This window comes from Cervus elaphus, chromosome 31 (genome assembly GCF_910594005.1).
Source record: "Cervus elaphus chromosome 31, mCerEla1.1, whole genome shotgun sequence".
Classification (NCBI taxonomy): Eukaryota; Metazoa; Chordata; class Mammalia; order Artiodactyla; family Cervidae; genus Cervus; species Cervus elaphus.
This window is the reverse complement of record NC_057845.1, coordinates 33,699,094-33,725,055: the sequence shown is the minus strand read 5'-3', so window position 1 is coordinate 33,725,055 and position 25,962 is coordinate 33,699,094. Positions and strand designations below refer to the sequence as shown.

Sequence of the window (25,962 nt, the reverse complement as noted above, 5' to 3'; positions counted from 1 at the left end):
TGTGCCTTTCAATGTACCCTTGAAAAATATAATGTGATGGGAAACTTGGGACACTAAATGTCATATTTTGGTTGAACAGCAGACTTTTTATATTCATAACTAAATAAATCACTTATTTAGTAATATTTTGTATGGCTATTATTTAAATACAGTAAATTGCAATATTGATTTTACTTTAGACCACATATATCTCAGTTTAGACTGCTGAGTATTCTGTATTATCCTGAAATGCTTATATAATGTCAGGATAATTGTGTTAACTTTTATTTGAGCACTAAAGTATGATTATTTGATTGAAATAGCTAATGGCTAGTATCTTAGTGATGGTATAAAATGCTATACCCCATTAAAGTCATTGTTTTGAATCAAAACTAAAGCCCAGAAATTAGGTTGGACACTAAAAATATGTTTACTAGATTAAAACCATTCAGAAATTGTGTTTAATTCTGGAACAATATTAGTCATTTGGTTACATTTAGTCTACAGGTTTGTAATACAGTTAAATAAAATCATTTTATATGAAAAAATTAGAAATACTCTAAGTTAACTTTTTCTCTATCTCTAAGTGGTAAATTTAGCCTTGATGATCTTATTGATATCTGAATGTAGGACAGATTATAATTGTGATATATAAATTCACTGTGATTTGAAGGTAGGATAGACAGTAGAGTGTTGAGAATTCAATCAAGAAATGTTAGAACTACTCCAGGCACGTTTTGAAGAATGAGTGTTTTGAAAAAGAAGGATCCATGGAAATGCTTCTATTACCATTAAAATTAGGACAATAATTTTATTCTTAAAATTAGGACAATTTGATAATCAATTGGTTACGGGCACCATTAAAATGAAGGAGTCAAAGATGTTTCCAGTCTTTTAAACTAAAGAATTAGTTAAATATTTGTTCATTAGAAAAAAAATAAAATCATGAGGGTTCTGGTTTACAAGAAAATGAGTTTCAGCTTTTAATATTCAGTTAGAAATGCTCAACAGGGTGACAGGAATATCAGTAGGAACTTAGTAGTATGATCAAGTCTTGAAAAGTGATAACTGAAATCAACTCACAAAACTTCAGAGAAAGAAAACAATTATATTAATCAGTTGTCTATTGATTACAAGCAAGAAAAACCTATCCAAAAATCTTAATGAAAAGAAAGCTGTGTTAGAGACCCAAAGGGAGAGAGTAAAATAGAACCTTCTATTAGAACAAAGAACTTAAACTTCATGAGGGCACTTTCTTAACCTCTGTTTACATTCCTGCATCATTCTTCTTTTATTTCTCAGAATTAACTCATCTTATTTGGTCTACATGGGCTTCCCTGGTGGCTCAGAGGTTAAAGCGTCTACCTGCAATGCAGGAGACCTGGCTTTGATCCCTGGGTCGGAAATATCCCCTGGAGAAGGAAATGGCAACCCACTCTAGTATTCTTGCCTGGAGAATCTTATGGACGGAGGAGGAGGAGCCTGGTGGGCTACAGTCCACAGGGTCTCAAAGAGTCGGACATGACTGAGTGATTTCACTTTCACTTCCTTATTTGGTCTACATAAACAATTCATGGCTATAAAGTGCAACAAAATTTATTTCCCCTCTCTCATCCTTTCTCTTGCTCCTTTTGGCTTTCCCTCTCCCCTTTCTTCTCAGTTGTAAGTTTCTAGAGGAAGAATCTGAATCATTTGTCTTTCTTTTAACAGTCAACAACAGTGAGAGAGATAAGCTGTGGCTGCATAATCATGCAGAAAATGGTTGCTTGTTAAATGTAGAAAGTGAATATCACCTTCCAAAAAAGAATGTGGACACCTGCAACACTGCAGGAAGTGATCTCTTCAGGGATCAAAGATAAAACCTTAATGAAACCTATATTCCAGAACAAGATGAAGAGAAGAAGGAAAAAAAAGAAAAAGATAGAAAAGAAGCAAAGAGGAGTTAAAAAGAAAATTAAGTCTTTAACAGAGACACTGAAACCAAAGGAAATGAAAAATAAAAAGAAACATTATATTCAGCAGAAAAACAATAATTACTTTGGGGATTGAGGAACCACCATTGGATTTGACCACTAAAGAATAATTAGTGGATTTCAGAATGCCATTTTCTGAAAAATAAGAAATGAGTTGCTACATGTTTTGATGAAATTCTAATAGTCTACTATTTGAGTACTATACTATTGCCCTCAGACACTGGTATAATATTTAATGCTCTGCCCCCAAAAATAAGGAGAAGGGGAAAGTTAGGGAAATTTTGTATGCCATGACTAGTAACAGCTAACTCACTCCTAGTGAATTCTTTTAATCTAAGCACTCACAAATTGTTGGTTAAAGGGTTTAATAATTTTATTGGGAAGGTAATGTCAAATGTACCAGTCTATGCTTTCTCAAATGTAATCCATTGTCCTTAAAAAATAGTAGAGCATATGTCTCTGTCCAATATTACAGAAGTTCTCCACATTTTCATGATTCCATAGGAGTGAATGAATGATCTGTAAACCTCTACAAAACTTCCCCAGATTCCCTAGAATGTATTCTGTGTAGACCAGGAGAAATTCATTATTATTATTATTTTTTTAATTTAGTATTTTTAAGTAACCTACTCTTGTATTATCTTGGATTTTATTTTCCTATTATCCACATTTTTTTTTTTCCTGTTTGAAGACCATTTGCCTTGACAGAAATTGTACAGTAAAAGTATTGGGTAGTTCTCTCTGTTATCTACCCAATACACATCTGTCACAATCATTAGAAATAAAACCTCAATTTTCTTCTCAAGGCATAGTTCATTTTAGAGTTATTTCTTGTCTCTGTAACACCTTGTAGATGTAAAAATGCAGACACAAGGTAAACTATGTCTTAGATCCCCTTGCAATTTAGTACAGAAATGAAAGAGAGAGAGAGAAATTCAGATAAAGTGGATAGGTGTGGGACAAGGCAATGACAATGTGGATGTCCTAAATGGAGCACAATGGGCTTCCTTAGTGGCTCAGATGGTAAAGAGTCTGCCTGCAATGCAGGAGACCAGGTTTCTATCCCTGTATTTAGAATATCCCCTGGAGAAGAGAATGGCAGCCCACTGCAGCATTCTTACTGGAAAATTCCGTGAACAGAGAAACCTGGTGGGCTATAGTTCATGGTATCATAAAGAGTTGGACACAATTGAGCAACTAACACTTAAATATGTTTATAATGCAAAATCTTAGTCAGTCTGAGTCCTAATGTGACTTGGCAGACACTTACAATGTATGGCTGTAATTTTTCAGTGGTGAATTGGCTTCCTATGTATTGTAATTATTGTCCATCATTTTTAAGAACTATAAAGTGAACACAGATACTATTATGAGAAGTTATAATTCATGATCACTCCATCATCAAATTTAATTTCCTCCACTCACATAAAAACAGGTCTTATACTTTTAAAAGGTGTCCTCACTATATGAAATAAATGATACTCATTCCTGTCTCTATACTTTTACCTATGCTTTCAAATTCCTGTTTTCCTGTTCTATGTGTTACTTTTTGTGTATATATTCTACCCTTCCTTCAAGAATCAGTTTAAGCTCCACTTCTCACATAAAGCATTCTCCAAGAACAAGGACTCCAACCTCAATATGTACATCTTGCTAACTCCCTTCATACTCAAATTCTATATTCCACAATTAATGTATTATATTTTACATCATTCTTAACTCTTCATTTCTAAAATGTAGATCTTAATCTCATATTATATAATCTATTTCACAAATATATATTCATTATTAAGTAATGTCTTGTTTCATGAATGCATTTCTTTTGTCCATAGAAGATTACTATAGCAAGAATTGGCTAATTTCAGTACATTTATTGAAAAAGAGACTAGGATAAGTGTGGAGGATTAAATAGTGGGTTAAAAAAATTGTCATCTCATCTGTTATATTTTTAATGTTCTTTAAGATAAATACATTCCTAAGAAAATAGTATTTGCACATTAACTGAGCTATCAGGGAAGTGCTAGCCTTATAAATAGGGATCAGTTAACACTCCGAAGATAAACCTATGCACAGTACTAAAACTAGCTGTGAAATTAGAACCTGAGTGAGAGGAAGGGATAATACAGATGGATGATCTTATAGGAGATCTGAACATGGGACGGCTGTCCTAAGATGGCAGAGGAATAGGACAGGGAAACCACTTTCTCCCCCACAAATTCATCAAAAGAACATTTGAACGCTGAGCAAATTCCACAAAACAAATTCCGAATACTGGCAGAGAACATCAGGCACCCAGAAAGGCAGCCCATTGTCTTCGAGAGGAGGTAGGACAAAATATAAAAGATAAAGCGAGAGACAAAAGTTAGGGATGGAGACCTGTCCTGGGAAGGGAGTCTTTAAAGAGAAGTTTCCAAACACCAGGAAATCCTGTCACCAGCGGGTCTATGGGGAGTTTTGGAATCTCAGAGGGCAACATAACCAGGAGGGAAAAATAAATAAACAAATAAATAAAACCCACAGATTACGTGTCTAACAGCAACTACCAACAGAAAAGTAGCCCAGACACTCCTATCCACCACCAGTAAGCAGGGGCTGAACAGGGAAGAGCGGACTGCGTTGCTTAGGGTAAGGACCAGGCCTGAATACCCTGAGGACAATCTGAGGGAGTCAATGCCATATAGCAACTTAAACTGTCGATAGCCAGGGGCGGGGCGGGGGGGGGTGGGGGAGAGAGAGAGAGAACTAGCCCATGAAAAGTTCTAACCTAAGGCACTGCCTTGGTATCTCTAATTTTCTTGAAGAGATCTCTAGTCTTTCCCATTCTGTTGTTTTCCTCTATTTCCTTGCATTGATCACTGAGGAAGGCTTTCTTATCTCTCCTTGCTATTCTTTGGAACTCTGCATTCAAATGGGAATATCTTTCCTTTTCTCCTTTGCTTTTCACTTCTCTTCTTTTCACAGTTATTTGTAAGGTCTCCTCAGACAACCATTTTGCCTTTTTGCATTTCTTTTCCATGGGGATGGTCTTGATCCCTGTCTCCTGTACAATGTCACGAACTTCCGTCCATAGTTCATCAGGCACTCTGTCTATCAGATCTAGCCCCTTAAATCTATTTCTCACTTCCACTGTATAGTCATAAGGGATTTGACTTAGGTCATACCTGGATGGTCTACTGGTTTTCCCTACTTTCTTCAATTTAAGTCTGAATTTGGCAGTAAGGAGTTCATGATCTGAGCCACAGTCAGCTCCCGGTCTTGTTTTTGGGAAAGACTAGAGACCTCTTCGAGAAAAGTAGAGATACCAAGGGAACATTTCATGCTAAGATGGGTTCGATAAAGGACAGAAATGGTATGGACCTAACAGAAGCAGAAGATATTAAGAAGAGGTGGCAAGAATATACAGAAGAACTGTACAAAAAACATCTTCACGACCCAGATAATCATGATGGTGTGACCACTCACCTAGAGGCAGACATCCTGGGATGTGAAGTCAAGTGGGCCTTAGAAAGCATCACTATGAAAAAAGCTAGTGGAGGTGATGCAATTCCATTTGAGCTATTTCAAACCCTGAAAGATGATGTTGTGAAAGTGCTGTACTCAATATGCCAGCAAATTTGGCAAACTCAGCAGTGGCCACAGGACTGGAAAAGGTCAGTTTTCATTCCAATCCCAAAGAAAGGCAATGCCAAAGAATGCTCAAACTACCACACGATTGCACTCATCTCACATGCTAGTAAAGTAATGCTCAAAATTCTCTAAGCCAGGCTTCAGCAATACGTAAACCGTGAACTTCCAAATGTTCAAGCTGGTTTTAGAAAAGGCAGAGGAACCACAGATCAAATTGCCAACATCCATTGGATTATCAAAAAAACAAGGAAGTTCCAGGAAAACATCTATTTATGCTTTATTGACTATGCCAAAGCCTTTGACTGTGTGGATCACAACAAACTGTGGAAAATCCCTCAAGAGATGGGAACACCAGACCACCTGACCTGCCTCTTGAGAAACCTGTATGCAGGTCAGGAAACAACAGTTAGAACTGGGAATGGAACAATAGACTGGTTCCAAATAGGAAAAGGAGTGTGTTAAGGCTGTATATTGTCACCCTGCTTATTTAATTTATATGCAGAGTACATCATGAGAAACGTTGGGCTGGAAGAACACAAGCTGGAATCAAGATTGCTGGGAGAAATATCAATAACCTCAGATATGCAGATGACACCACCCTTATGGCAGAAAGTGACAAGGAACTAAAAAACCTCTTGATGAAAATGAAAGAGGAGAGTGAAAATGTTGGCTTAAAGCTCAACATTCAGAAAACTAAGATCATGACATCTGGTCCCATCATTTTATGGGAAATAGATGGGGAGACAGTGGAAACAGTGGCTGATTTTATTTTTGGGGGCTCCAAAATCACTGCAGATGGTGACTGCAGCCATGAAATTAAAAGATGCTTACTCCTTGGAAGGAAAGTTATGACCAACGTAGATAGCATATTAAAAATCAGAGACATTACTTTGCCAACAAAGGTCCATCTAATTAAGGCTATGGTTTTTCCAGTGGTCATGTATGGAGGTGACAGTTGGACTGTGAAGAAAGCTGAGTGATAAAAAATTGATGCTTTTGAACTGTGGTGTTGGAGAAGACTCTTGAGAGTCCCTTGGACTACAAGGAAATCCAACCAGCCCATCCTAAAGGAGATCAGTCCTGGGTGTTCATTGGAAGGACTGATGCTGAAGCTGAAACTCCAGTACTTTAGCCACCTCGTGCGAAGAATTGACTCACTGGAAAAGACCCTGATGCTGGGAGGGATTGGGGCAGGAGGAGAAGGGGATGACATAGGATGAGATGGCTGGATGGCATCACCAACTCAATGGACATGAGCTTGAGTAAAGTCCGGGAGTTGGTGATGGACAGGGAGGCCTGGTGTGGTGCTATTCATGGGGTCTCAAAGAGTCAGACATGACTGAGTGACTGAACTGAACTGAACTGAAGGCACTGCCAAGTCACTCACAGAACAAAGGACTGAGCAAATACCAGAGGAGAGCTAGCTGGCTGTGGACCGGCTCATCTCCTGCTGGAGGCGGGGAAGCAGGCAGGCAGTAGCCAGAGTGGGAAAGGGGCAAACTCGGCCCCAGAGACAGCATTCCCTACCAAACTGCAGTCAGGCTTCTGGTTGCTAACCAAGAGTTCCTGGGATTCTGGATGGTTGACATCCACTGGGAGGGTCTCAGCCAGAGACCAGCTCCCCAGAAGACACACATCACACCAGAGAAGGCACAACCGCTGCCACCCAGGAAACCGAGCGGCTGGGACCAGGGAGGTGATAAGACGCACCCACCAGTTAGGGAGAGTGTGTTCACCAAGCACCAGGTCGCCTGAGCTGCTCGGACTGGGAAGGGCACAAAACGCAGGCCCAACCAAGTCTGTACCTTTGGGGAGTACCCGAGAATCTGCACCTGAGCGGCTTAGACCTGGAAAGTGCATGCAACCTAGGGCCCGCTTTAGACAGTTGACATGCAGGGCAACCTGGAGCCTGAGCAGTGTAGACTGGGAAAGCACAGACGTCGTGAGCGGGGGCAAACCCAGTGTGGCCCAGACACTGCGAGCGCTCCCCACACACGCCAGTGAGGTTTGTTTACCATGTTCCTCCCTCCCCGCAGCACGACTAAACAAGTGAGCCTAAATAAGTGATCACCGTCGCCCCCTTGTGTCAGGGCAGAAATTAGACACTGAAGAGACCGGCAAACAGAAGAAGCCATAATAAACAGAGGAAACCGTTTTGGAAGTGACAGCTGCAACAGATTAAAACCCTGAGGTTAGCACCGGTTACACTGGAAGGGGCCTATAGATCCTGAAAAGTATAAGCTGGAACAAGGAACTATCTGCAGCTGAACTGACCCCACACTGCCCGCAACAGCTCCAGAGTAATTCCTAGATATATTTTTACTATTATCATTTTTAATTTTTTTAAATTTTAAGTCCTATATTACTCCTTTAATTTTCATTTTTATAACCTACTATTACCTTGCAAAAAAAAAGGACCCTATTTTTAAAGCAAACTTCATATATACTTTTTTTTTATAATTTTCGTGTTTTTTTTTTTTTTTTAAATATTGTATTTTTGAGAGTCTAACCTCTACTCTAGATTTTTAATCTTTGCTTTTTGGTATTTGTTATCAATTGTGTACCTTTAAGAATCCAATCTTCAGTACCCATTTTTACTTAGGAGTGTGATTACTGGCTTGATTACTATCTCCCCCTTTTGATTCTCCTTTTTCTCCACCAGGTCACCTCTATCCTCCCTCCCCCTTCTCTTCTCTACCCAACTCTGAATCTCTGTGTGTGTTCCGGGCTGTGGAGAACACTTAAGGACTGATTACTGTCTAGATCTGTCTCTCTCCTTTTGATTCCCCCTTTTCATTCCCCCTTTTCTCCTCCTGGTCACCTCTATCTCTTTCCTCCCTCTTCTCTTCTCTATTTAACTCCGTGAACCTCTCTGAGGGTTCCTGACTGTGGAGAGCACATAGGGAATTGATTACTTGCCAGACTGCTCTCCCCTCGTTTGATTCCCCCTGTTCTCCTGGTCACGTCTATCTCCCTCCTCCCTCTTCTCTTCTCCATGTAACTCTGTGAACCTCTCTGGGTGTCCCTCACTGCAGAGAATCTTTTTGCCATTCATCTCGATGTTTTATTATCAGTGCTGTATGGATGGAGACGATGAAGAAATCAGAGGCAGGAGGCTTAAGGCCCAAAGCTGAGAACACCAGAGAACTCATGACTCCAGGGAACATTAATCAATAAAAGATCATCCAAAATCTCCATACCTACACTGAAATGAAGCACCATCCAAGAGACAAAAAGTTCCAGAGCAGACGTACCACACAAATTCTCCAGCAACACAGGAACATAGCCCTGAACTTCAGTATACAGGCTGCCCAAAGTCACACCAAACTCATGGACATCTCAAAACACTACTGGACACTTCATTGCACTCCAGAGAGAAGAAATCCAGATTCACCCACCAGAATACCGACGCAAGGTTCCCTAACCAGGAAACCTTGACAAGCCACTCGTCCAACCCCACCCACAGGGAGGAATCTTCACAATAAAGAGGAACCATAAACTGCCAGAATACAGAAAGGCCACCTCAAACACAGCAATCTAAACAAGATGAAAAGGCAGAGAAATACTCAGCAGGTAAAGGAACATGATAAATGCCCACCAAACCAAACAAAAGAGGAGGAGACAGGGAGTCTACCTGAAAAAGAATTCAGAATAATGATAGTAAGAATGATCCAAAATCTTGAAAACAAAATGGAGTTACAGATAAATACCCTGGGGACAAGGATTGAGAAGATGCAAGAAATGTTTAACAAGGACCTAGAAGAAATAAAAAAGAGCTAATCAATAATGAATAATACAATAAATGAGATCAAAAACACTCTGGAGGAAACCAACAGTAGAATAACAGAGGCAGAAGGTAGGATAAATGAGGTAGAAGATAGAATGGTAGAAATAAAGGAAACAGAGAGGAAAAAAGAAAAAAATAATTAAAAGAAATGAGGACAACCTCAGGGACCTCTGGCAAAATGTGAAATGCCCCAACATTCAAATCATGGGAGTTCCAGTAGAAGAAGACAAAAAGAAAGGCCATGAGAAAATACCTGAGGAGATAATAGTTGAAAACTTCCCTAAAATGGGGAAGGAAATAGTTACCCAAGTCCAAGAAACACAGAGAGTCCCAACAGGATAAACCCAAGGCAAAACACCCCAAGACACATATTAATCAAATTAACAAAGATCAAAAACAAAGAACAACTATTAAAAGCAGCAAGGGAAAAACAACAAATAACACATAAGGGGATTCCCATAAGGATAACAGCTGATCTTTCAACAGAAACTCTTCAGGCCAGAATGGAATGGCAAGACATACTTAAAGTGATGAAAGAAAAAAAACCCTACAGCCCAGATTACTGTACCCAGCAAGGATCTCATTCAAATATGAAGGAGAAATTAAAAGCTTCACAGACAAGCAGAAGCTGAGAGAATTCAGCACCACCAAACCAGCTCGTCAACAAATGCTAAAGGATCTTCTCTAGATGGGAAACACAGAAAGAGTGTATAAACTCGAACCCAAAACAACAAAGTTAATGGCAACAGGATCATATTTATCAATAATTATCTTAAATGCAAATGGATTGAATGCCCCAACCAAAATACAAAGACTGGCTGAATGGATACAAAAACAAGGTCCCTATATATGCCGCTTTACAGACCCACCTCAAAACAAGGGACACATACAAAATGAAAACGAAGGGCTGGAAAAAGATACTTCACACAAATGGAGACCAAAAGAAAGCAGGAGTAGCAATACTAATGTCAGATGAAATAGACTATAAAATAAAGGCTATGAAAAGAGACAAAGGACACTACATAACGATCAAAAGATCAATCCAAGAAAATATAACAATTATAAATATATATGTACCCAACATAGGAGCACCACAATATGTAAGGCAAATGCTAACAAGTATGAAAGAGGAAATTAACAATAACACAATAATAGTAGGACACTTTAATACCCCACTCACACCTATGGATAAATCAACTAAACAGAAAATTAACAAGGAAACACAAACTTTAAATGACACAATGGACCAGTTAGACCTAATTGATATCTATAAGACATTTTACCCCAAAACAATTAATTTCACCTTTTTCTTAAGTGCACATGGAACTTTCTCCAGGATAGATCACATCATGGGCCATAAATCTAGCCTTGGTAAATTCAAAAAAATTGAAATCATCCCAAGCATCTTTTCTGACCACAGTGCAGTAAGATTAGATGTCTATTACAGGAAAAAAAAAAAAAAAAAACACTATTAAAAATTCCATCATATGGAGGCTAAACAACACGCTTCTGAATAGCCAATAAATCACAGAAGAAATAAAAAAAGAAATCAAAATATGCATAGAAATGAATAAAAATGAATACACAACAACCCAAAATCTATGGGACACTATAAAAGCAGTGCTAAGGGGAAGGTTCATACCAATATAGGCTTACCTCAAGAAACAAGAAAAAAGTCAAATAAATAACCTAACTCTACACCTAAGGCAACTATAAAAGGAAGAAATGAAGAACCCTAGGGTTAGTAGAAGAAAAGAAATCTTAAAAATTAGGGCAGAAATAAAGGCAAAAGAAACAAAGAGACCGTAGCAAGAATCAACAAAGCGAGAAGCTGGTTCTTTGAGAAGGTAAATAAAATGGGCAAACCACTAGCCAGACTCATCAAGAAACAAAGGGAGAAGAAACAAATTAACAAAATTAGAAATGAAAATGGAGAAATCACAACAGACAACACAGAAATACAAAGGATCATAAAAGACTACTATTAGCAACTACATGCCAATAAAATGGACAACTTGGAAGAAATGGACAAACTCTTAGAAAAGTATAACTTTCCAAAACTGAACCAGGAAGAAATAGAAAATCTTAACAGATCCTTCACAAGCACAGAAATCAAAGCTGTCATCAGAAATCTTCCAGCAAACAAAAGCCCAGGATCAGACGGCTTCACAACTGAATTCTACCAAAAATTTAGAGAAAAGCTAATACCTATCTTACTCAAACTCTTCCAGAAAATTACAGAGGAAGGTAAACTTCCAAACTCATTCTATGAGGCCACCATCACCCTAATACCAAAACCAGAAAAAGATGCCACAAAAAAAAGAAAACTACAGGCCAATATCACTGATGAACATAGATGCAAAAATCCTCAACAAAATTCTAGCCAACAGAATCCAAGAACATATTAAAAAGATCATACATCATGATCAAGTGGGCTTTATCCCAGGGATGTAAGGATTCTTTAATATCTGCAAATCAATCAATGTAATACACCACATTAACAAATTGAAAGATAAAAACTATTTGATTATCTCAATAGATGCAGAGAAAGCCTTTGACAAAAATCAACATCCATTCATAATGAAAGCCCTCCAGAAAGCAGGAATAGAAGGAACATACCTCAACATAATAAAAGCTATATATGACAAACCCACAGCAAAAATTATCCTCAATGGTGAAAAACTGAAATCATTTCCTCTAAAGTTAGGAACAAGACAAGGGTGCCCACTCTCACCACTACTATTGAACATAGTTTTGGAAGTTTTGGCCACAGCAATCAGAGCAGAAAAAGAAATAAAAGGAATCCAGATTGGAAAAGAAGTAAAACTCTCACTGTTTGCAGATGACAAGATCCTCTACATAGAAAACCCTAAAGACTCTACCAGAAAATTACTAGAGCTAATCAATGAATATAGTAAAGTTGCAGGATATAAAATTAACACACAGAAACCCCTTGCATTCCTATACACTAAAAATGAGAAAACAGAAAGAGAAATTAAGGAAACAATTCCATTCACCATTGCAACAAAACAAATAAAATAGGAATATATCTACCTAAAGAAACAAAAGACCTATATATAGGAAACTATAAAACCCTGATGAAAGAAATCAAAGATGACACAAATAGATGGGGAAATATACCATGTTCATGGATTGGAAGAATCAATATAGTGAAAATGAGTATACTACCCAAAGCAATCTATAGATACAATGCAATTCCTATCAAGCTACCAACGGTATTTTTCACAGAACTAGAACAAATAATTTCACAATTTGTATGGAAATACAAAAAACCTCGAAAAGCCAAAGCAATCTTGAGAAAGAAGAATGGAACTGGAGGAACGAACCTGCCTGACTTCAGGCTATACTACAAAGCTACAATCATCAAGACAATATGGTACTGGCACAAAGACAGAAATATAGATCAATAGAACAAAATAGAAAGCCCAGAGATAAATCCACGAACCTATGGACACCTTATCTTTGACAAAGGAGGCAATAATATACAATGGAGAACAGACAATCTCTTTAACAAGTGATGCTGGGAAAACTGGTCAACCACTTGTAAAAGAATGAAACTAGAACACTTTCTAACACCATACACAAAAATAAACTCAAAATGGATTAAAGATCTAAATGTAAGACCAGAAACTATAAAACTCCTAGAGGAAAACATAGGCAAAACACTCTCCGACATAAATCACATCAGGCTCATCTATGACTCACCTCCCAGAGTAATGGGAATAAAAACAAAAATAAACAAATGGGACCTAGTTAAACTTAAAAGCTTTTGCACAATGAAGGAAACTATAAGCAAAGTGAAATGACAGTCTTCAGAATGGGAGAAAACAATAGCAAACAAAGCAACTGACAAAGAATTAATCCCAAAAATATACAAGCAACTCCTTCAGCTCATTTCTAGAAAAATTAAATGACCCAATCAAAAAGTGGGCCAAAGAATTAAATAGACATTTCTCCAAAGAAGACATACAGATGGCTAACAAACACATGAAAATATATTCAACATCACTCATTATCAGAGACATGAAAATCAAAACCACAATGAGGTACCATTTCATGCCAGTCAGAATGGCTGCTATCCAAAAATCTACAAACAATAAATGCTAGAGAGGGTATGGAGAAAAGGGAACCCTCTTACATTGTTAGTGGGAATGCAAACTAACAGCCACTATTAAGAACAGTGTGGAGACTCCTTGAAAAACTGGAAATAGAACTGCCATATGACCCAGCAATCCCACTGCTGGGCATACAAACCGAGGAAACCAGAATTGAAAGAGACACGTGTACCCCAATGTTCATCGCAGCACTGTTTATAATAGCCAGGACATGGAAGCAACCTAGATGTCCATCAGCAGATGAATGGATAAGAAAGCAGTGGTATATATACACAATGGAATATTACTCAGCCATTAAAAAGAACACATTTGAATCAGTTCTAATGAGATGGATGAAACTGGAGCCTCTTATACAGAGTGAAGTAAGTCAGAAAGAAAAAGACCCATACAGTATACTAACGCATATATATGAAATTTAGAATGATGGTAATGATAACCCTATATGCGAGACAGCAAAAGAGACACAGATGTATAAAACAGTCTTTTGGACTCTGTGGGAGAAGGCGAGGGTGGGATGATCTGAGGGAATAGCACTGAAACATGTATATTATCATATGTGAAATAGATTGCCAGTCTAGGTTCAGTTCACGAGACAGGGTGCTCAGGGCTGGTGCACTGGGATGACCCAGAGGAATGGGATGGGGGTTCAGGATGGGGAACACATGTACACCCATGGCTGAATCATGTCAATGTATAGCAAAAGCCACTACAATATTGTAAAGTATTTAGCCTCCAATTAAAATAAAAGAAAGAAACAAAACTTTCCATCATTCTTCCTGAGAACACAGGGGAAGATATTAGCAGGGCAGTATTGCATGATGAAGAGTCAGAAATTCCCCACAAAGAATAGACAAAAGAAGCTTGCATTGTTTAAATGCTGGTAGCATCAGGAAATTTGCGAGTTGTTTGACATATTTTCCTTAATCCTAGCAATAACTTTTTGAATTATTTGTTTTCACACTCTATGGATTAGAAAACTTAAAATAACAAATGTATGGCTAATAAAGTTATTACAGTGTTGTTAAATAAAAATGAAAGAGGAAAAATATTATATATTAGGTATATAAGAAGGAGAAAGCATTTTTTAGATGTACAGATTGTTCTAGAGAACACAAAATTGAAACACACAAACTGTAAACTTATGACATAGTATTTTCTATGTGTGTGTATATATGTATATATATACACACACATTTGAATTATTTCAAAGTCATAAAGACTTTGATACATCAAGCCAAAATTATTTTTCTTTCAGGGAGACATTCTGGTATTAGGCAAACACATCCTCTCTCATGAAAATGTATTTTCAGGATTCTAGCAAATGAAAATATAACTAGGAAATAGAAGAAAAGCCATAAATAGAAAATTGGAGTTTATAATATTCAATTTTTAAAGGATAAAATTTTCTTTTCACATAATTCTATAAAGGCATGTTCAATTCTGAGACTTCCTATTAGCTTTATTTTATGCTGTATTTTCCAATTCACAATTTTATCAAGGAAACTAAGGTCAACAGGCAAAATGTTGGGCATAAAAACACCTTATTCCACTTGGAATAAAGTGGAAAGTAAAACAAGAAAATAAGTACACAATCATGCAATCACAGGCACATAGCAGAAACTAAATAATTAAAATTGTATGTATTTGTAGAAGTTTACAATATCTACACACAGAACTGGTATTGTTATGAACAGAATTCCCTCTATTGTTTAAAAGGATGCAGAAGACTGAGTAGAAAACAAACATGGTGAATCATGCAGAATGGACAGTCGCTCAGTAGCTCACCTTTAACTTTATTCTTTGAAGCAGCCGCTGGTACCAAGGAAAGATTGCACAAGAAGAGAACAAACATATTAGTATATTAGATAGTCTCTAATAAGAAAAAGAGATTTGTTATCACTGTTAGTTAAAGTCTTAAATGATACATTTATGATTACATAATGAACACACTTCAGATGACTAGGACTTGTAACAAAGAAAAGGACAATTGGTTATATTTTGTTAATATATGATTAAAGTCTATGGAAAAGAAAGAGTAAACTAGATAGGAGCCACAGATTGTAAGTAGCAACACTGCAAGACACAGAATTCTTTTTAAGAACTGTGTATTTTTCTTTCTCTGTCCTCTTTAACTAAACTTTAGTTAACAATTCAATTACAATACCAATATAGTTTAAATATATTTCATGTTATTTAACAATTAAAATGCAATTCATAACATTTGGATATAAAGCAAGGGCAGACCACTTGCATTTATTCAATGCTTACTTAGTTGCCAAAGACTTTGCTATTTTTGGCTTCCCTGATAGTTCAGTTGGTAAGCATCATGCCTGCAAAGCAGGAGACCTAGGTTCGATCCCTGGGTTAGGAAGATGCCCTGGAGAAGGGAAAGGCTATGCACTCCATTACTCTGGCCATGAGAATTCCATAGACTGTTTAGTCCATGGGTTCGCAAAGAGTCAGACACGACTGAGAGACTTTCACTTTCACTTTTGCTATTCTTACAAAAAAAATAACATATATACTTTGTGCATTTTGTTTCCAAAAACAAGATCATATTATACATAATTCTTTGCAGTCTGCTTTTTGCACATTTTCCAGGTTAACACACAGAGTTCTAATTCACTAATTTTAATAGTTGTGTATTTTCCTATAAAGTGTATGAAGTAAAGGGCTACCCTGTTTATAGTAAATCAGGTTGTCTTTAGGTTTTTTGCTTGTTTTTACTGCTAATAACAACGCTGCAAAACACAATCTGTGTCATATCCCTTATATACCATACTGGTGTTTTGCTTCCATCGGACAGATTCCCAGGTTATTTTCATATAAATATTTCTATTCAGTTAACCTCTGACAAAGAATACTTTAAATATTGCTGGTGGAGTGTAGAGGAAGATTGGATAAATATATAAAGCTATATTAAATTCTCTAAAATAAGAGGAAGCCAGTAAAATGAAACAAACAAAAGTACAGAATCTAGTGCTCCAAATAACTGCTATGCTGGGGTGTTCTCAGACCTTTTAAACCACAAGCTATGTCATTTAAATTTTCTTAATATTTGCTTTTCTATTAAATTGTGTTGTTTCTAAGATTACACAAAGCTGAAGGACTTACTGTTAGATTAAGATTAAGAAAAAATATTATTTGACTAAATTTCAAAGAAAATATTTCAATATATCAGTATACTGAATTGTTCATGTGAAAAGAAATTTTATATCAAATTCAAATTAATCACTTAACATTTTTAGCACAAATTGAAGTTAAAATTGCCAAAAAACTTTAGAAATTTTTGAGGCAACAGTACCAAATATGTTAATAGATACAACTAATCTTTCACAAAAAATCAGCTTTTTATTAAAAATTAGTGACATAAAAATAGAGAAGGCAATCTTTACATTTCTCAGTGGGACCAAGATGAATTATTTAAAGTTGTCAAACATTACATGAAAGCAGGTGGCTTTATTCTTAGATTATTGGTTAGATAACAAAATAAAGAGGAAAGAAAAACAAAAGCTCAATGTCTGTTTCTGTGTGTGTTCAGGCAGCTAATACTAGACTAGGCTGGTTAATATAATTGGAAAGAGGCCAGGCTACCAAGCTTGTTAGCCCAATTATAATTCTCTACATATTCAATAAAAGAAGCCAAGATGACAGCAAGACTGTCATAAATGTCATGTTCAATACTTGTAAGATTTTCCATTGTCAGCACAGTCCAATTATAAGTCAATTGTAACGTGCACATTGCACACGACCCAAAAGTGACTAAAAATTATTTAAAAAATACAATTTTTGTGGTTCACAGTTAAAATGAAAAGGAAGTAAAGGTACTTTGACCAGAGAAAATTTTAGATATAACATTAACATTTCTTCACCTTTATTAAAGAGGCAAGTTGTAACTATAACATTATAGTTGTTCACACTTTTTTTCCAGAGATGATTAGTTATAATATTAAATTTGTAACTGCTAATAATAATATTAATAATGTGAAAATTTGTGTATGTAATTTTTGAAGAAAAATCATGTGATAATGATTGAAACATCAGAGCTATTTACATATGGATGCTGAATAGTTAATGAATATTAGGCATTATATTGAGGTTTATCTTCAATATCTCCAATACAGATGATCAAAAAGTAAAAATACAATTAATTGATTGTCACCAGTTAATTAGTTCAGTGAATTAATCAACTGCCTATTTGAAATATATCATTAATAATTCTGCAGAGAATTGGTGAATCTAAAACAGTGATTCTCAAAATGAAGCATAGGAACTAGAAGTAGGGCAATGGGCATTCTCAGACGAGATTAGATGAATTTTACTTACCTCAAAATTTGTATGACCTAGTCAAATTTTCCCTATTCTTTAGTTTCTACTCTCATTTTAAGATTAATGTCATAACAAAATGGTGATATGTTTGTTAGTGTTTGCAATGTCTGAATAACATACAACATGCTAGATTAGTAGCTGCCTTTAGAAGTGTTTTATGAAAGGTTTCTTAGCAATAAAACATTTAGTAAATAGCAAAGATATTACTGGAATTTATTCACAGAAAGAACACTAAAATATTATGGATCTTTTTATTTTAGTATTATGTAGTCTTTAAAAAGTACTTGAGTATTTTAACCCAGTGTGTTTTTTTTTTTTTCTTTTATTCTTTCTTCCATAAACAAATTTATAGTTAGGGAGTTGCTGTTTCTTAATAGAGATGCAATAAACTTAGCAAGTGCTTTGACTTTCCAAGGAGACAGAGGTTCTTGACATCTGTAACTTCATACTCAGATACGTTATGTTTTTCCCTGCCCAAGATTTAATCTATAATTAGATAAAAAAAAAAAAAAAACAGAATCCCATTGCCATTGAAAGACACTGCACAGTATAATTTTTAAAATAAGAAAGTTCCTATTAGAGACATATGAGCAAACTACAAAAATAAGAGAAAATATATTGCATTACTTCCAAGTGAAAACTAAGAGATCCAAAATATTACAAAACTGGGAAGCAGAGATGTGACTTTTTCTAGGTCACAAACCTATTTGGTAGTAAAAGTACAACCAAAACAGTATGCTGAGCATGTATATTTTAAAATCCGCTGTGTGTATGTGCATGTGCTCAGTTGGGTCTGACTCTGCCACCCTATGGACTGCAGCCCACCAGGCTCCTCTGTCCTTGGAATTTCCCCTGCAAGAATACTGGAGCAGGTTGCCATTTCTTTCTCCAGGGGATCTGTCTGACCCAAGGACTGAACCCATATCTCTTGCATCTTTTGCATTGGCAGGCAGATTCCTTATCAGCTGAGCCACTGGGGAAGCCCCCAAATCCACTATATCAAAATGCAATCATTAGGTATAGTATAGCAATGTAATGTTAACCAATATCAGGTGAGTTTTATTCCTTTTTACATAGAAGAAAATCACACTGATTTTAAAAGTACTATATCTGATTTATCAGACACTTACCACCTTATTATAGTCCTTTCAAGATATAGAAATTAAAATAATTGCATTTCAGAGCTAGATAACCACCCACATCTCTCCCTTCTTTACTAACTATCCAGAACAAAGTTAAACACATTTTTATACTAATCACTTGAGATTTATTTAAAATAACATTGTTCTTAGCTATCAACTAACATCATATAAACATGGGAATTTTCTTCTAAGACTCATTAGAATCTGAAAACTTGAAAAAGTGTGACTTTATCTAATCGCTGTCACAAGTTTTTCTTTCTTAATAACCACACAAATTTCATAGTGGAAAAATGTGTAAAAATGATGCTTGAGAAAGAAATGTTTGCTGAAAGAGATATACTCAAGAGTAATCAAGTATTTAATGAGTGGAAACTTCTCCTCACACTGCAATCCCAGTCAGTAGATAAAGAGGAAATAATAGAACTCAAAAACCACCATTTTACAATCTTTGAAAAGTTTTTGTATGTAAGCTTTAGGCAGATATGTAGTAGTACATAAAGTTAACATCATTAAAATGGAGACTATCAGACTCTTGGAAGTACACAATATAATTTAAGAAATATTTTTTGCAATATAACCAAATCTGGATACAATTGTGCCTCTACATAGAACTTCCAAAATCCAGTGCACACAAGAAACAAAAAATGCATTAAGTCAATGCAGTTAGTCTAACCTTGAATGTAGAAACCAAGTGCAAGATATTTTAGTAATTGTTCCTTTAGCAAATAGATATTAGGGATAAAAATACCAGTTTAAGGGGTAACTTAAGAGACAAATCAAACAAATGACATGTACAGATTACTTTGGATCCCTATTTGAACACTTGATAGTTTACAGTATTTAAGAATTGTTGTTAATACTTAAGTGCAATCAGTTCAGTCACTTAGTCATGTCTGACTCTTTGCGACCCCATGGACTGCAGCACGCCAGGCCTCCCTGTCCATCACAAACTCCCGGAGCTTACTCAAACTCATGTCCATCTCATCAGTGATGCCATCCAACCATCTCACCCTCTGTCATCCCTTTCTCCTCCTACCTTCAATCTTTCCCAGCATCAGGATCTTTTCTGATAAGTCGGTTCTTTGCATCAGGTGACCAAAGTATTGGAATTTCAGCTTTAGCATCAATCCTTCTAACGAATATTCAGGACTGATTTCCTTTAGGAGTTACTGGTTGGATCTCCTTGTGGTCCAAGGGACTCTCAAGAGTCTTCAACACCACCGTTCAAAAGCATCAATTCTTTGGCACTCAGCTTTCTTTAGAGTCCAACTCTCACATCCATACATGACTACTAGAAAAACCATAGCTTTGACTAGATGGACTTTTGTTGGCAATGTCTCTGCTTTTTAATACGCTGCCTAGGTTGGTCACAGCTTTTCTGTTTCTGAATGTTGAGTTTTAAGTCAACTTTTTCACTCTCCCCTTTCGCTTTCATGAAGTGAAATTTCATTAAGTGAAAATTTTAATGATTTATTATAACTTTATTTTTAAGTGATTACCTTTTCACAAAACTAAATATGAAAATAAATCAGTTGTTGAGATTCCTTTCAAAATAATCTTGAAATGCATAATGTTGATGATGTTTTCTATTTTTGTAGACGATTGAAACTTCTGATAATAAAGTAATTATAAAATCTAGCTTTATTCTTGACATCAATGTTGCTATAATATGATTACATGCAATAGTGTATATAATATAGCGCAGTACTGGTTATATATTGGTATTTGTATTGAATGAGATCATTTCATCATGTAAATAAAATGTTACTGGTATGTGCAAGGCAAACATGCACCATCACAATAATTTTGGTTTATGAAACATTTCTCCAAAATGTGGGACACAGTAATTTCCTCTGTGAAATAACCATTTTGTTTCTACAGAAATGAAGCAGAAGCTTATTTTAAGCTTCTAACTATGTTATTCATGTGTATTTTGAGAATTAAGTGATCTATATAATTATTTCTTTTCCATGCTTCTTCAGCTTATAATGCTGAATTAATTATATGTATCAAAATAACTCTTATTTTGTATTAGATGTTTTATCCACTGTTTTATATGATTCTAGCACTGATAGTTTACATATTAAATATTTATACTACTTTATCCTATATTTATTTCTTTTGCTGTCAAGAATCTCTTTAAACATCATGACTCACTACCAATTTATAAATTTATTTTTCTTTTGCTATATTCCATACTGCCCAGAGGCTTATGACTTTTACCTTGATAAATATAGGAAGAGGATTTCAAGACTTTGTAAATAAAAAAAAAAAAAGAAAGAAAATTGGATTCAAACTCATGCCTCTACAAGATACTAAAACATAACTTCAAACTCTTAGACATATCAGTCATATATTATTATGAAAGCTTTGAGGCAGTACCAGAATAAAAGGTTCTCAATAAATAAAGTACATGGGCATCCTTTGAAGTTATATTTTATGTCTGTTACTAAACCAGGAAGCTATCTTATAAATATCTTAAATCTATAACTGGAATAAAATATAGCACTGAGGATTAGTCTTCTATTATTCCCCAAATCCTTAGAGGCTACTTTTAATGGGTAAATTTAGGATACATACCTTAGATTGTTGCTAAGTGCATGAAAACTATTAGATTTGAGACAAGTTTTATAAACAGATACTTAGGAAACTAAATACTAACATCAGTGAGATTGGTCAAATTTTCTATTTTCTAGATGTTGTAATTATATTTTCAGTTTTTTTCTATTAATTACTATATTAATTAGAGATTTTCTGCTCAATAATATATTTAAAAATATATTTTACTTTACCAGTTTAAACATATTTTTGGGGCTTCAAAAGCACTGCAGATGGTGACTGCAGCCATGAAATTAAAAGGCGCTTGCTCCTTGGAAGAAAAGTTATGACCAACCTAGACAGCATATTAAAAAGCAGAGACATGACTTTGCCAACAAAGGTCTATCTAGTCAAAGTTATGGTTTTTCTAGTAGTCATGTATGGATGTGAGAGCTGGACTATAAAGAAAGCTGAGCTCTGAAAAATTGATGATTTTGAACTGTGGTGTTGGAGAAGACTCTTGAGAGCCTCTTGGACTGCAAGGCGATCCAACCTGTCCATCCTAAAGGGAATCAGTCTGAATATTCATTGGAAGGACTGATGATGAAGCTGAATCTCCAATACTTGGCCACCTGATGTGAAGAACTGATTCATTGGAAAAGACCCTGATGCTGGGAAAGATTGAAGGTGAGAGAAGGGGATGACAGAGGGTGAGATGGTTGGATGGCATCACCCATTCAATGGACACAACTTTGAGTCAACTCTGAGAGTTGGTGATGGACAGGGAGGCCTGGCGTGCTGCAGTCCGTGGGGTCACAAAGAGTCAGACATGACTGAGTGACTGAACTGAACTGAACTGAAGTAAATGACACTTTTTTATTCATAAATAGAAATGGTAAAATAGTAAAGCAACTGTATATGAATGTTGAATACTTTTGGAGCCATCAAAGTTTTCCAGTTCTCATGTAGAACCAATAATGGTATGGCATCTACCAATGAGAGTTCACATTCCAAGACAGACAGTGACATGAGGAAAATAATAGGACACAAACATTCTCTTCGTGTGTGTGTGTGTGTGTGTGTGTGTGTGTGTGTGTGTGTGTGTATGTTTGCATGTGTGTGCGCTCATTCGTGTCCAACTCTTTGTAGCCCCAGGGACTGTAGCCTGCCATGCTTCTCTGTCTATGGGATTTTCCAAGCAAGAATACTAGAGTAGGTTGCCATCTCCTTCTCCAGGGGATCTTCCTGGCCCAAGGATCAGACTTGTGTCTCTTGTGTCTACTGTACTGGCAGGCAGGTTCTTTACTAGCTGAGCCACCGGGAAGTCCTGTCTGTATATGTGTGTGTGTCTGTGTGTGTGTGTGTACACAGAATACAATATTATGTAATCACTTTGTATAATCCTATGCATATATAACAGTTTACTCAGTTCATATTATATTATTGATATCTATTACTTTTTTTTAGAAAAATAACTGGACTCTGTGCTAGTGTTGAGAACAGTTTTCAATCAGAGAGCCAAAGTAGCATCCAAGAAACACATTTATTGACTGGTAGCAGATTTGCAATCATTATAATAGATGACTGGGATTTATTGACGTAAGGGAGAATTTATACCACTTGGAATTTACATGGACCTCAAGAGTTTACAGCTTGGATTTCAAGGGAGTAGTGACAGGAAATGGATCAAGGGGTGGAAACAGAAAAAAAAAATTGACAGAAATAATCAGATGTTTTCATGAGGCATTTTTGAGAAGGTGTATAAATACAGAATGATGTGAAACTCAGCACCATGTACTCATTTGGCCTATAACATTCAAGAAAATAGTCATGAAGTAAACATGAACTCAATGTACCCTAACTCCTAATTACTAGATAATGGGTTAATTCTGGAAGAGCTGTGAAAATAGAGAACGTGATTAGCAATAATTTAAGAGAATCTATCTAACCAGCCTCAGCGTAAGAGCAGGTAACTTGCTCAGTTTCCAAGGGATCCAAGGACAATCATTTCAGTGGGCTGGCCAAGTCAGACTTCTCCATGTATAATCATTTGATCAAGAAATACTTGGTTTTAACCTCTGGTGAATCATCCCAATGAGGAGCTCAAGCAAGGTGAAAGGTGACCTCCAGAATTTTGTGCATCAGACATTGTTGCTTGCATGATCTCATCTTGACTCATACTTCAGAAAGAAGCATGATTCCCTAAAATTAAATCATCCACACTACAATAGCTCAGACCCAGAATACATACACTGAACATACATTCTTATTACATTTTAAGGCATACTGATTTAAGAAGCACTTAGAAGTCTATTATTTATTATACATCACTTCTATAACCAAGGACTGGGGATGTGACCATTTAGAAACATCAGTTTCAAATTCTTCAGATAGGATCTCTTGTAGTTTTTACTGTAATATTATACAATTAAGGTCTTAAGACACATAGATGCTATTTTACTTATAGTCATAATGAGTGACAAGAGAACTTCATTATTGATTGAACAGTAAATAGGTGATACTGGTATGTTGATAAATAAGTACTGGTATGTCGATATTTTGTTCCAGTGTATTTTATGGAGAGGGCCTCCCAGGTGGTGCTAGTGGTAAAGAACCCACCTGCCAATGCAGGCGATGAAAGAGATTCAGGTTGGATTCCTTGGTTTGGGAAAATCCCCTGGACAAAGGCATGGCAACCTCCTCTAGTATTCTTGCCTGGAGAATACTGTCTACTGAAGGTACTGACAGAAGAGCCAGGTGGGCTATAGTTCATAACGTCGCAAAGAATTGGACAGGAATGAGGCGATTTGGCACACACCCACGCATGTTTTACAGAGAATATCACTGGTAACTTCTCTTCCTATGTTTCTCTGCTTTTGCCTTTTATGTAACACACTTACTTTATATTGATATAGTAAGTCTTTTCTGCATAATTTATTTTGCATGAAAATTCATTAGGTGCTATTACTCTCTTGGTCAATAGATGGGTCAATAGATACTATCATTCTACTTTGATATACTAATGCTAATTATAACATGAACTTTAGAGTAAGGACTGTGGTTCAAAAGATACAGTTAACATTTGATTTAATGCATAATAAACAATGTTGAGCAATTAAGGGTCTTCTCTGACCACATTTTATTTGAAATCCACCAGAATAAGAGCAACACAGGTAACATTCCTCAGAGATATGATGAGGGTCTCAAAACTCTATTTTAAGACACACAAAGAATGGAAACAAAATATACCATAAATCCAGACCACTTCAGGAATTTGAGATACTTTCAAAAGTGTATTTTAAAATTTACTTTAAAATTATTATGTAAACAAATTAAAAACAAAAAACCCTCAATATGTCCAGATTTCTGTGTCAAATATAGTCTTAATATACATGAATATTAATTGCAAAAAAAGACTGATATCATCTGAATTATACATACTTTCATCTGACAAATACTCTCTGAATAGAGTATTATATTGATAATTATTTCAGTATTTGGAGGAAAAAAATCTTCTAAACATAGTTTGCCTCAGTTGGGAAAACGCTGATAGGTAGTAATAATTGGCTCATATGGAGATAAAATGGAAAAATGTTCTTAGGAGTTCAGTTTCAGAAAATCTATTTCATGTATTTTGCACGATCTTCTCCACATCAGTTTTGGATAAACTTTACTTTATACTTAACTCTGACCAAAAGAATATCTTGGGACAAAGTCAGTTCTAACAGTGTTATTAAAATGTCATAGCAAAATGGCAGAGGGGGTTACATAGAAATTAAAACCCTGTAATTACAAAATACATCGTTACAACATACTAATCAAGCTACTTTGTATTTCACATACAGAAGCAAGTGTTAGTTGCTCAGTCACGTCCAACTATTTGCGGCCCCAGGGACTGTATCCAATCAGGCTCCTCTGTCCATGGAATTCTCCAGGAAAGCATAATGGAGTGGGTTGACATTCTTTCTCCAAAAGTGAAAGTGAAAGTCGCTCAGTCATGTCCAAATCTTTGCAACCCCACGGACTATACAGTCCATGGAATTCTCCAGGCCAGAATGCTGGAATGGGTAGCCTTTCCCTTCTCCAGGGGATCTTCCCAACCCAGCGATCAAACCCAGGTATCCTGCATCACAGGCAAATTGTTTAACAACTGAGCCATGATAGAAGCAAACCAGGTTACAAATACCTTAGAATGTCATAAATAGTCATGTTTAGTGTAATGCAAAATACTAGGAGAAAGACTAGATAAAAAAGCTTAGAAATGCAAAGCAGTGATCTAGATTTCAATATCCACTTAAGAAAACTGTTCTTTACTTTATACTTTGATTCAGGTAGTCTGGGGCTTCCCAAGTGGATCAGACGGGAAAGAATTGGCCTGCCGTGCAGAAGACCCACGTTCAATCCCTGGGTTTGGAAGACCCCCTGGAGAAGGGAATGGTTACCCACTCTAG

General features: G+C 36.1%; 1 protein-coding gene across 5 annotated transcripts in view; it reads right to left on the bottom strand.

Moving 5' to 3' along the window:
* The window catches only part of CADM2 (cell adhesion molecule 2), a 1,201,425-nt gene that overhangs the window by 356,928 nt on the left and 818,535 nt on the right, over positions 1-25,962 (bottom strand). For 3 of the 5 annotated variants that reach the window (XM_043892917.1, XM_043892915.1, XM_043892919.1), the window contains one exon: positions 15,288-15,314. The exons of the other annotated variants lie outside the window; for them this stretch is intronic. In XM_043892917.1, coding sequence (XP_043748852.1) covers positions 15,288-15,314 — 27 coding nt within the window. The remainder of the gene's footprint in view (positions 1-15,287; positions 15,315-25,962) is intronic. 5 annotated transcript variants of the gene reach the window in all.